Source organism: Podarcis vaucheri (genome assembly GCF_965113315.1).
Source record: "Podarcis vaucheri genome assembly, chromosome: 8".
Lineage (NCBI taxonomy): Eukaryota > Metazoa > Chordata > Lepidosauria > Squamata > Lacertidae > Podarcis > Podarcis vaucheri.
The window spans coordinates 2259834-2273352 of record NC_138766.1 but is presented as its reverse complement, the minus strand read 5'-3'; the positions used below and the strand labels follow the sequence as shown (position 1 = coordinate 2273352).

Sequence of the window (13519 nt, the reverse complement as noted above, 5' to 3'; positions counted from 1 at the left end):
GCCAGGGCTAGGTGCCCCCAACCCCCACCCCATGGAGGAGTGGGGGTCCTAGGGGTCCAGCAGAGTGTGGGAACTCACCCTCCTGAGCCTCCAGGCTGCCATTTTTGCGCGGGGGAAAGAGGCTTGAGTTCGCTCATGGCTCTACCGCACTCTACTGCCGAAGCCACACACCGCCAACACAAGCAGCGGATCTTCCAATTAGAGGTAAAAGCCAAATAAAGTTTTTTTAAAAGGAATTAGGCGTAAATTAACTGATTTGGTGAAACGGAAGCAAAAAAGGAAGTCAACTTCTGATTTCTGCGGACAGGCTCTGTAAGGGGATTTTTTGCGAATGGGAAGTAGAGTGGCATTCACAGCTATGCAGATTTAGTAACAGTTTAGACTTTTGAGAGACTTTCTTTTGTCAGCATTTAAAGTTTCTGACAGATATATTTTTTTTAGGGTGATTTCACGATATAACCAATTTTCATAGTTTTAATACCCCAAAAAAGAAAAACATGTCTGCACTTTTGAAAACAACAACCCTGTAATAACCAATATTATTTTAGATTTTAAAATGAACAACTTTGTTTCTTTTTTTATTTATTTTACAGCTATTGATTGTAGGAAAGTTGTACCCAGTAGTCATTCCCCCCCCCACAATGTCCCAAAAACGTAAAATTTTGTCATAAGACATAAGAGATCCATAAATTTTAGTCTTTGTTGAGAAAGAGCATGTCTTTGCAATAATTTTTACCATCAAAAACTATTGATTGCATTGTGCCCTAATGCTGAAAATTCAGCTTTTCTAAACCTAGTTTTTCTACCAAAAAATCTACATTTATACATTTTTTTAGGCATTTATAAAATCTTTTGAGTGCTGGTGTATTTTTTCCTGAAATCCTCATCATGTTATTGATCGCTATGTAAAATTTCAAAGAGATCTGATCATTGCTATGTAAAATTTCAAAGAGATCTGATCATTGGTTATGGAGGGGAAAAAATAAAATGCACACAAGGCCAGGATCTTGAGGGACTGAAACACAGATTTCACGAAACTTTGAAGTGCTATAAAATTAAAACTGCTTGAGATAAGAGTTCTTTCAACCATAAGGGAAGGGTGTACAGCAAGTTTCATCAAAACCTGAGAGGGCGGCGAAACCCTTGTTTTTTGCGTTGATTTGATGCGGAATGACCCATCTCTCCTCCATTTCATCTCTGGTCTTACAAACTATGAACATCTTTTTTTTCTCCTCTCCTTCTTAAATGAGGTCAAAAACTTGTGCATCACTTTGTAATTTCTGATTGGTTTGAATATAGACGACCTATTAATTATTATTAATATCCTTCTCCTCCTTATCCCTGTATGGGAGTTTTCTGACCCGTTTCCCCGCCCCTTTGGCCAGATAACGAAACACGGGCGTGCGATATGGGGGCTCCCGGGACGCGTGTAGGCCGCGCGTGATGCCCCCCCCCCCGCGAGACGGGCTCCTGAGGAGCAACCGGGAGCGGGGCGGAGAGACGTGTGAAGGGCTCCCTCGCGGGGCGGAGGGAGGGAGGGAAGGAGCCAGGCCCACCCACCTTCGGCGGCGCCCCCTCCCGCTTTCCGCCCTTCCCGGGAGCGCTTACATCTCTCTCGCCGAGGCGCCGCCGCCGCCGGGTCTGTTTCCTGAGGAGCGGAGGGAGCTGAGCAGCAGCGCCTTTCTCTCCTCCGTAGAGGCGACGCGACGGACGGCAGCCGCACAGGCTCAATCCGCGCCGCGCGTTCGCTTCCTCGGAGAGGCGGAGGAGGAGCCTCCCGTCGGGCGGGCGGGCGGGGGAGGGGCGCGCCAGAGCCGCGGCGAGTTGCGCGCGACGCCCCCCCCCACGAGACCCCCCCCGCGCGGGCTCTGAGCGGCCGCGGGTTCGAGTCCCGCGCGGGCGGGCTCCGTCACTTCAGAGCGGGCGGGGAAAGAGGCGCTTTCGGGTGGCGCGGAAACCCGACGGGGCGCCTTCCGCGAGAAGGAGACGCCGTGGCGGGCCGGTCAGTTGGCTTCCTCGAGTCCGAGCCCCCCTCCCGCGCTCCCCGTCGGGGGTGAGACCCCCTGGAGCCCCACCCGGGCCGCCCCTTCGGGTCGGAAGAAAAGGCCCCGCGCAGCTGCGGCTCGGAGGGGCTTCCCCTTCCTCTCCCCCTCGGGGCGATGCCGGGGATGCTCAGCAGGGTCCCCGCCCCGACGGGCCCGGCTCGCTCGCTCGCTCGCTCTCCCTTTGGGCCAACGGGGGGCAACAGGCACCATCTAAACGGGGGGGGGGGTCTGGTTTTCTGCAAGACGGGGAGAGGGGCTGCCCCTTTCCTCCGCTCTTACGTTCTTGCCGCTTGTTTTCTTTCTCCAGCGCTGGAAGTGAGCTGGGAGGCGAGAGCGATGGCCGAGCGAGCGACTCGGGAGAGGTAAGTCTCGGAGCGGCGCGAGTTTCTCTCGGCCTTTGCATTGGGGCAGCTGCTGAAGGAGGTCTCTCTCTCTCTCCCCCCCCCCCCACTTCCACGGGGGAAGAGGAACCTCCGGCTCCGTGGGCCCCGCAGAAGCCCACCCCACGCCAGAGTTTCAGGTCACCCCCCCCCCACTTTAAAGCCCTGCTGTAGCAGCGCCTGAATCCTGGACTGGACTTTGCGAAGGTGCTGGGAAGAGTTGTTCTGGGAGGCCTCACGAGTGCTTTGCATAATTTTAAGTTTTAGGACACCTCAGTAAAGACTAACTGCCGTTTGTCTGAGTTTGGGCAGAACACTAAGCTGCAGTTAGTATATTCTTTTCATGGCCACACTGGAGGAAACGGTGGCGATCCTAGGAACCCAGTGGTCCCAAAGACTTGTTATTGCAATACTAAACCATGGTACAACTGCAGCCCCATCAGGTAACCTTCAGCTAGGAAGTGAGGATTTGTGGGCAATACTATTAACATGAAAAGGTTGGTCCTTAGGGTATAAATATTGATTTGGTGGTTGAAGGAGTGCCACCCAGTGGATATAAAGGTGTATTATACCTCACATATTTATATTCTAATGCAATTTGCAGTTACTTTTGATATTATGAGCAAGTGTGGTTTGTATTAATGTTCTGACAATTCATAATGATTAGTTCACTTATGAGTTAGTGAAGTACTAAAACGGATGATGGAAAGTTTGTAAAGAAATGTGTACCATTAATTAAAATTATTTGTTACTCCTGCATACCTCTTTATTAGTAATTACCTGCTTACAGTGGTACCTCGCAAGACGAAATTAATTCGTTCCGCGAGTTTTGTCGTCTTGCGATTTTTTTTCGTCTTGCGAACCACGTGTCGGGAAAGTTTTGGAAAAGCTTCAAAAATCACCAAAGTCTTTAAAAACCTCAAAAAAGGCTACCACACCGCGTTCTATGAGTTGCTCCTCGAAGTCGCAACTGTATTAACAGTGTTAAGAAAAAGGAAACAAACTTACAAGACATTTCCGTATTGCAAAGCAAGCCCATAGGTCTTGCGAAGCAGCTTAAAAAACAAAAAACCCTTTCGTCTTGCGAGTTTTTTGTTTTGCGAGGCATTCGTCTTGCGAGGTACCACTGTATTTACTTGCCAGTGTTGTGAACTCTAGCAAGTTCTCCTTTCCATGAATGGAAGTTACCTAAACTTTGTTGCTATAGTATTGCTTTATGTGGTTTCTGATAGGTTCAGCTGTTATTGTGATTCCTCTTTAGTTTCAGAACCGTCAATAATATGAGGAACAGCAAATACAGTACTAGCAGAAAGACACAAATACTGATAAAGCTGTGCTATTTTATAATTTCACCTAAGATTAGAGAAGGCATGGCATGTGATACATTTTATTTGCTGAGGCCAATATATATTTTTAAGAAGATACAACAATGGGGGATTAGATTTCAACTCCTGAATGCCTCAAACCTAGAAGTGAATGTTCCGGTTTGCGAATGTTTTTCGGAAGCCGTACGTCCGACTTGGCGTCTGCGGCTTCCAGTTGAGTGCAGGAAGTTCCTGCAGCCAATCGGAAGCCGTGCCTTGGTTTTGTCTTTTTTTCAAAAAGTTTTATTGCTTTTCCAGTTTTATAACAAAAAATACATAATAAAAAAACAGAAAAATACACAATACTACAAAGAAAAACACAGAAACAATTATTACTTTCAATACCTAATTTAATTACTAGCTTCTCTTTTATTGATTCTAGTCCTTAGAATTTTATGACCCATTATTATTATAATCCTCAGCCAACTTCTAAGTGATTTCCAATTATCTTATATTACAATATTTAGCTAGATATTCTTTAAATTTCTCCCAATCTTCTTGATTCTCCTCTCTGATTGTAGATTCTTCCAGTCAGGTCAGCCAGCTCCAAAAAGTCCAACATCTTCATCTTCCATTCTTCTATTGTTGGTATTTTTTGAGATTCCCAATTTTTGGCTAGTAATAGTCTTGCCGCTGTGGTGGCATACAAAAACAATCTAACATCCTTTTTTGGGCAATTCCAATCCTATTAGTCCAAGTAGAAAGGCTTCTGGTTTCTTAATAAATGTATTTTTCAACATTTTTTTCAACTCATTATAAATCTTTTCCCATAAGTCCTTGGGACACACAGTGGCGTAGCGTGGGGGGTGCCAGGGGTGCCGGCCGCACCGGGCGCAACATCTGGGGGGGGGCGCGAGTCCAGAGGGAAGGAACAAGTTCCTTCCTCCGCCGGGCTCCCCGCCGCCACCGCCAGCCACGCGCCCTAGCGCACGCGCGCCCCCGCCGCCGCTGCGGCTGCGCTCCACTCACTGCTTGCAGGAGGAGCAGCCGCTGCAGCAGCGCCGACACCGACGCCTGGCCGGGCACGGGCAGCCTAGCCTCCGCACCCCGCCGCCGCCGCCATCCCCTCGGCCCAGCCACAGGCGGCTGCTGCTTCTGCCGACTGGGAGGGAGGAGAGCTCCGAGGGGCCTCCCGCGCCCTGCGCTCCCCAAAACCCTCCGAGAGGACGCCGGCGGGCGGGCGAGGGTCTCCCGGTAGAAGGGGGCACCGCTGGCTCCGGCTCTCAGCGCAAGTCTCAGCCGCGGGGGGGGGGGGGCGAGGACGGAGCACGGCTGGAAGCCCCGGGACCCGGCCGGGAGGAGGAGAGGCGCTCGCCAAGCCCGGATCTGGAGCTCCACCTACAGCCCAAGGAGAGGAGGGGGCGGGGAGGCACCCGAGGGGAGGGGGCTTTAGCTGCCTCGGCCCGCGGGGGCTCCGCAAATAATAAATTTAATAAATTCCTGCTGAGCCTTTGGGGGGGTCCTTGGCTCCTTCGCTCGCCCCCAGCCCCAGTGGCGTAGCGTGGGGGTGCAGGGGGCCCGGGCGCAACATCTGGGGGGGGGCGCGCTCGCACTCGAGTGCTAAAATCCACGGGTTAGGGGGCGCAAATTACTTGCCTTGCCCGGGTGCTGACAACCCACGCTACACCACTGGGGACACATCCACCACACATGATAAAAGGTACCTTCTTTTTCTTTACATTTCCAACATAAAGTATCATTTGTAGCATTGGTATCTAACAACTCCATTTCCAATTTGGATTTTTCCATTGCAAAACCATTTTTCTTATCAAGCTTATACAGTTCGTTGATCTGATAATATTGTAGCCAATCTAATTTATCTTTAATTTGATCAAATGGTCTTAATTTAAGTCCTTCATTGTCTTCCCACAATAGATCACCGTATTTCAACCATTTACTCTCCATATTTAACTTTTTCTGGGCCTTTGTTTCCGTTGGTGAGAGCCACCTGGATGTTTTCCTTTCTAAGAGATCTTTATATCTTATCCAAACATTATATAAAGATTTTCTGATTACATGAGTTTTAAAACCTTTATGGGCTGATATCTTGTCATACCATAAGTATGCATGCCAGCCAAATACATTGTCAAATCCCTCCAAATCTAGCACATCAACATTTTCTAGTTGAATCCATTCCTTAATCCAGCAGAAAGCTGCAGCTTCAAAGTATATCTTCAGGTCTGGCAAGGAAAATCCCCCTCTTTCTTTTGAGTCTGTTAATATTTTATGTTTAATTCTGGGTTTTTTCCCCATGCCAGATAAATTTAGACAATGCTTTCTGTCATTCTTTAAAACATTTTACATTATCAATAATTGGGATCAGTGGTGTAGCGTGGGGGGTGCAGGGGGGCTGGCCACACCGGACGCAACATCTGGGGGTTAGGGTTAGGGGGCGCAAATCCACGGGTTAGGGGGCACAAATTACTTGCCTTGCCCCGGGTGCTGACAACCCACGCTACGCCACTGATTGGGATAGCTTGAAATAAGAACAAAATCTTTGGCAATACATGCATCTTAACCACTGATATTCGGCCCATCATTGACAGTTTTAAATTTGACCATACCTCAAGATCTCTCTTAATTTCATTCCATAATTTTTCATAATTATCCTTATATAAATTCAAAATTTTCACTGATAAATTCACACCCAAATATTTCACTTTTTTCACAAAGACAAGGCCAGTCTTTTCCGGAAGGACTTTTCTCTCCTCATTATCTAAGTTTTTCCCCAACACTTTGGTTTTGCTCTTGTTTAAGTTAAATCCTGCTACTTACCCGAACTCTTGTATCAGCTCCAGTGCTTTCACTGCACTGGAGTCTGGGTCTTGTAAAGTTAACACCAAATCGTCGGCAAAGGCTTTTAACTTATATTGTTTGGATCCTACTGTTATACCTTTGACCTCTTCCTCCTTCAAAAAATTCCCGAAAATAAAAAGATCCTACTAAATGGATTGATCACAAGAAAAGAGGTTGAGAAGGCCATAAATCAGATGCAGCTTGGTAAAGCCCCAGCACCAGATGGTTTGTCTGCAAAATATTACAAGACTTTGAAAGATTGGCTTATTCAGCCGTTGGTTAAGGTGTGCAATAAAATATTAAGAGGGGACAAAGCACCTGAAACCTGGAAGGAAGCTTTTATAACTATGATACCAAAACCAGATCAAGATAGATCCAACGTAAATAATTACAGACCGCTCTCATTACTTAATGTGGATTACAAAAATTTTACTAACATTTTAACCAATAGGCTGAAGAAGATACTAACAGATTATATTCCTAAGGACCAGGCAGGATTCCTGCCTGGAAGACACATGAAAGATAATATTAGGAATATAATTGATGTGTTAGAAAGGTTGGAAGCTAAAAAAAATTGTAAAGCGATGTTAATGTTTATTGATGCTGAGAAGGCCTTTGTCAATGTTTCCTGGAATTTTATAAAAAAGAATTTAGAAAGTATGGAGGTTGGACAAGAATTCCTAAATGGTATTAATGTGATCTATTTTGAACAAAAAGCAAAAATTATAGTTAACAATGTGGTCTCAGAAGAAATTAGAATTGAAAAAGGAAGCAGGCAAGGGCGCCCACTTTCCCCACTACTTTTTATTTCGGTTCTGGAGGTTTGCTAAATATGTTAAGAAGGCCGTGCCTTGGTTTTTGAACTGTTACAGGAGTCGAATGGATTCCCAGAAGGATTAAATTCAAGAACCAAGGTACTCTTAGTAGAGTGGGGGGGGGCAGTCCTGTTGCTCCCCTGGGGTAGGCATCCTAGGATGCAGGAGATCTTCCGCTCAGCTGGATTAAAGTCCTCAGCCCTGGCTCAGATGGGCTTCACTTGCTCATCCTTGCCCAGCTGGCTGAGATGAGCCTGATGTAGTCCCCAAAAGGGGGGTGTTTCCAGGGATGGGACTGGGGGAGGGGGCGACTTAGGCACAGTCATGTGACACGGCAACGTGGTGCAAAATACTATTTGAAAGGCTTGTTTCCCCTCTGCCAGTCTTAGACAGAGCAGTAGCAACAGCCCTACTGCTGGACAGAGTTAGGATCTGGTATAACTTTGATGTTGATCTTTGTTGATGTTTGTTTCCAATAGAAACAGCCAATTGAAGGGGCAGTAAGGATGAAAAAGTTATGCACTTAGGTTGCATCTAATGTGCAGTTGGTATATCAAATAAATAAGGCTACCAGATGCTGAGACCATCTGCAGGAAGTGAAAATTTTCTTGTAGCAGAGTACATTGCTGCTGGCAGTGAACATGCAGTAGAAGCATAGATGCTTATAAAATTGCTTAATTCAATTTAAAGAAAATAGATCCCTTATTTTGCATTTGAAAATGGGCCCCAAGTTGAAGATTTTTGAAATGAACGAACTTGAGGTGTATGTCTGTTATAAGTCTTTGACAGCACCTGAATGCAACACATGCTTCTGTTGTGAGGATCAAATTCAATAAAAAGTTAGTTTGGATGTTCTTTTTACATTTTTTTTAAGTTGAGAGGGAAAGATTTTGCTTTGCTAGAGATAGAGAGGTAAACTATTCAAAACTTGGAATTTTGAATTTTTAAAAACAATATTAGCAGATAAAATTATGACCTGTAATCAAAACTGTATATGGAGAATGTTACATGAATATATATAATATTTTAAAAAATTGTTGTATCCCCTTGAAGGATCAGTAAGTTACTGTGGCATGAGCTTTGATAGACAACTACATTAGTAGTGCCCTCAAAAAAAATCCTTAGATTATTAAAATACTGTCAATCAACTTATGGTGGTTTACACTCTCAAGGTTTAAGACCAGTTAACACATGGAGTTGGGTATAATATATTGAGGCATGGGGCACTTGTTGTGTTCCTACACAACCTTGTCATTTCTCTGCTTTTCATTTGAAAAAAATCTGTCAAGGCTTCGGTTACATGCATTTGTCCTTAAGTCTGAAAGCTGCTTCAGACAACTTGAGCTCTGAACTTCACCCTGTCTCATCTCTGAATATCATGAGCATGTAAATGATAAGGTAGTGTAAACATGTCTAAGCACATCTTCAGGTGTGGTCTGCCACTGTGACCAAAGTTGAACCTGAGTCAATATTCAACTTTTGTTTGTAGATTCATCTGCCCCAACTTCTTTCTCTTACGTAAGACTAGGGAAATATTCTTTTAAACCTGGTTTTGTCTGTGCTATAGGACAAAGAAACTGGAAGACTTTGTATAAACAATGTACTGGAGACACTATCTGAGCTTTAAGATAAAACCCTTTAAAAATGCATGTGGGACAGTAAAGATGGCAAAAGCAGCACCCCTGATCCTTCCCCAGTTCTACAGAAATATTCAACACTGATCCGTAAAGCAAGACTGTTCAATGGTATCGCTCTCTGAAGTTTATTTTCTGCTCTACAGTAGACTAACTCTGATTCCTTTTTCAGGGCAAAGGGTTTGTTTTCATCTGCTGTTCATTTCATAGGGCTGCCCAGCCATATATCTGGATGGGATGGGGTCATTCAGGCCCCACAGTTCTGTTTGCTGTACAGTGGAACCTCGTTTTATGTACCACCTCCCTTGCAAACGCTGCGGGTTACGAGCTCCGCTAACCTGGAAGTAGGTCCCCTTGTTGCAAACTTTGCCCCAGGATGCGAGCGGAAGTCATGTGCCAGAAGCACGTCAGCAGTGGGAGGTGCCATTAGTGAAAGCACGCCTCATTTTATGAGCGGTTTCGGGTTACAAACGGACATCCAGAACAGATTAAGTTTGTAACCGGAGGTACCACTGTATGTAGATTTTTGTTTCTGTTGTGCCATAGCTCCTGCCTGAGTCTGCTTATGTACAAGAGATCTTTCCAGTCATTCATTACAACTTCATATCTGGGGCTTTTGTTTACTTTGCTCCAAAATCCCTACAGACAACACACAGAAAATAACTTCTGTGCTAGAGATAAATTTCTGTAGACATCTGAAGGCAGCCCCGTTTGGGAAGCTCTTAATGCTTGCTTTTTGACAAGCTACATGCACATGTTCTGCTTTCTTATTGCCATATTGCTCATGGCCCATGCTTCTGCCCTCAGTAGACAATAATTGTAGCCATCAGATGCAGTATTGGTGCACTAGAAGCTAGTCACCTTGGACCTCCTGCTCAGATTTCCGTCCTGCATTCCTATTCTTTGATGGCTGGGAGAGACTCGCTTGGGAAAAGGAAAGCAAGCATTGTGGAAGACTGTGAGTCGTAGCTCAGTGGCAGAGCATCTGCTTTGCATGCAGAAGGTCCCAGGTTCAACCCCTGGCATCTCCTGGTGGAGGTAGGAGATATTCCTGCCTGAAATGGACCAGTAGCCTGGCTCTGTGTGAGGAGCTGCAAGCCATGCCCACTGTACTCGGGTTCTATTTGTGCAGGCCATCCGTGGTACCAGGAAGGGGTTGCACCCCCATTGTCTCTGTACAGCTGGCCCCTGGTGGTACAAATGCATATTGTGTATCTGACCTGGCGAATGGACAAATGAGATACAGCGAGAATGGTGATTGGGACCTGCTGCACAGGTCTCTTTGTTGAGGCTTCTGGAAATAATTGCATATGTGTGGGGTGAACCGCTGAACCTTGGCATCTGCAACCTGAGACTTCCAGGGGGGGTAAATCTTGTGTCTTCCAGTACTTTGCAATAAGTATCCTTGCTGCTGTTGTAGCATACATGAAAAAAGATCTATCCTTCTTTGGCACCAATTGGCCAACCATGCCCAGGAGAAAGGCCTCTGGTTTCTTCAGGAAGGTATATTTAAATACCTTTTTCATTTCATTATAGATCATCTCCCAGAAAGCCTTGATCCTTGGGCACGTCCACCAAAGGTGAAAGAATGTGCCTTCAGTTTCTTTACATTTCCAACATTTATTATCGGGCAAATGATAGATTTTTGCAAGCTTGACTTTTGTCATGTACCACCTGTATATCATTTTCATAATATTCTCTCTTAAGGCATTACATGCCGTAAACTTCATACCTGTGGTCCATAACTGTTCCCAGTCAGCCATCATTATATTATGTCCAACATCTTGTGCCCATTTAATCATAGCAGATTTCACCGTTTCATCCTGAGTATTCCATTTCAACAGCAAGTTATACATCTTTGACAGAATCTTGGTTTTGGGTTCTAACTGTTCTGTTTCCAATTTTGATTTTTCCACCTGGAAGCCAATTTTCTTGTCCAAATTATATGCCTCCATTATCTGATAATAATGAAGCCAATCTCGCACTTTATTTTTTAGTTTTTCAAAGCTCTGCAATTTCAATCTATCTCCCTCTTGTTCCAAAATTTCCCAATATTTCGGCCATTTGGCCTCCATATTGAGCTTTTTCTGCGCCTTCGCTTCCATCGGTGACAACCACCTTGGGGTTTTATTTTCAAGTAGGTCCTTGTATCTTATCCAGACATTAAACAATGCTTTCCTGACAATATGATTTTTAAATGCTTTATGTGCTTTGACCTTATCATACCATAAATATACATGCCATCCAAATACATTATTAAAGCCTTCTAAATCCAAAATGTCTGTGTTTTCAAGAAGCAGCCATTCTTTCAGCCAGCAAAAAGCTGCTGATTCATAATAAAGTTTAAGGTCTGGCAGGGCAAATCCACCTCTTTCCTTTGCATCCGTTAGTATTTTAAATTTTATTCTAGGCTTCTTGCCCTGCCAGACAAATCTAGAAATATCTCTCTGCCACTTCTTGAAGCAATCCATTTTATCCAAAATTTGCAATGTTTGAAACAGAAATAACATTCTAGGCAATACATTCATTTTTATCGCAGCAATACAGCCTAGCAGTGAAAGCTTCAAATTTGACCAGATTTCTAGATCTTTTTTCACTTCCATCCAGCATTTTTCATAATTGTCTTTAAATAAATTCCCATTTTTAGCTGTCATGTTAATCCCCAGGTATTTCACTTTCTTAACCACTGTTAAACCTGTCTCCTTCTGAAACTTCTCTCTCTCAATCTCTGTTAAATTTTTCTCTAAGACCTTTGTTTTTAACTTATTTAGCTTAAATCGTGCAACCTGACCAAATTCTTGAATCAGTTCCAAAACTCTTTTAGTACTAGATTCTGGCTCCCATGTGGATGTATCTTTGCCTGCCAGGTTCTGTATGCATGGGTGACTGTATTTCTGTCTGCGTGGTCCGTCTCCTCCACTCCACTGGGGGGTGGATAGGGGCTAATTATGCCTCATCCAGACTCCTCTTGAGCGTCTCATTCCCTGGATGCAGTTCTTACTACAGATGGCTAGGCAAGAGGCCGTTTACATGTTTGACTATGTACAGACATTGAAGGCTGGAAATCAATACATCTGCAACAGTTGTACCACCGGAACATAAATGCCACTATTTCAGCAGAGTTGACACACTCTTCAGGGCCTGTTTTGGGTTTTCCAGAGTATAACTTAGAAAACCTGAAAAACTGGTTCCATGGAGATGGAGGGAGCGGGGTGAGTGGAAGAGGCTTCTGCATCCCTGGGCAGTGGCTGCTCTGCAAGCCTACTTCTATTTCTTTGTAAAGCACTGTACGTTCACCCTTAGTCATAGGTCCCAGCCAAGAAGGAGGCCTTTAGGAGAAAGCTTTTTCCTTCTTAAAATTGTTGTGTTTGTTTTTTTTGCTGAAGGAACGTATTGCTTTTGCTATCAACTCTGGTATTATATGTTTGATAATGCTAAGGGTATCTCTACATCTTCAAGTCGGACATGTATCCCCAGAACAGAAAGAATGGGTGGGCACCACAGTAGATAGACTGGTAACTTGATCATAGGCTTGTTTACTCAAAAGTAATTCTCATTGTGTTCAGTACTACTTAACTCCTCAGTAAGCATATAACATTGCAACCAGATTAACCTAGTTTTTATGAAAGCATTTATTGAGACATACAGTGGTGCCTCGCAAGACGAAATTAATCCGTTCCGAGAGTCTCTTCGTCTAGCGGTTTTTTCGTCTTGCGAAGCAACCCTATTAGCGGATTAGCGCTATTAGCGGTTTAGCGGCTATTAAAGGCTTAGCGGCTTAGAGGCTAAAAGGCTCTTAGTGGCTTAGAAAAAGGGGGGGAAAGCAAAAAAAATCGCAAGACTCGCAAGACTTTTTTGTTTTGCGAAGCAAGCCCATAGGGAAATTCGTCTTGCGAAGCGCATCGAAAAATGGAAAACCCTTTCGTCTAGCGGGTTTTTCGTCTTGCGAGGCATTCGTCTTGCGGGGCACCACTGTATTGGGGAACTCAGTGGAGTAAACATAATCCAGATGGTATAGCAACCTCATCAGCTTTTTTGTGGTTACTTTTTGGAATGGCCACTTGGAGGCGGAAATGGAGAGTGGTTGAGAAGCTCCGACCCTTAGAGCCACTACTCATTTTTCCTATGGGATGGTAATGGAAGGATGGCCAGTTAGAATTTAGTTTGATCTTTCATTCACCATTTTATGGAGCTCTTTCAGTTGGTCATCCAATAATTGCCACATGGTACCAACAGCCAGTGGTGTTCAACAGTATTTTTACCATACTGGTTTCTGTTAGTCTCTACCTAACAGTTTCTGCCTTGCATCTGAAAACTTGCATCTGTCTCTTTAACAAAGAAGTGCATTCCTTTCTTATGGTTGAAAAATTTAGTTTCCCTTTTGCAGCCAGCACTCCACATAAGGGACGAAGAAATAAAAGCAATATAAAATGAAAATTCTTAACAATCAGAGCTTCCTTATTTGTTAATAATCTTTCCTAGTCA

General features: G+C 44.5%; 2 protein-coding genes across 3 annotated transcripts in view; one reads left to right on the top strand and one right to left on the bottom strand.

Annotated features, from left to right (window-relative positions):
• Nucleotides 1-1747, bottom strand: part of WBP4 (WW domain binding protein 4) — a 29949-nt gene extending 28202 nt beyond the window's left edge. Inside the window, exon 1 of one of the 2 annotated variants that reach the window (XM_082234598.1) lies at nt 1609-1747. In XM_082234598.1, the coding sequence (XP_082090724.1) occupies nt 1609-1610 (2 nt within the window). In that variant the 5' untranslated portion in view covers nt 1611-1747. The remainder of the gene's footprint in view (nt 1-1608) is intronic. The other variant, XM_082234599.1, reaches the window with a different exon arrangement.
• A 105-nt stretch (nt 1748-1852) lies between these two features.
• The window catches only part of ELF1 (E74 like ETS transcription factor 1), an 81783-nt gene continuing 70116 nt past the window's right edge, over nt 1853-13519 (top strand). Inside the window, exons 1-2 of the mRNA XM_082234438.1 lie at nt 1853-2002; nt 2353-2407. The gene's annotated coding sequence lies outside the window, so the exon portion shown is untranslated. The remainder of the gene's footprint in view (nt 2003-2352; nt 2408-13519) is intronic.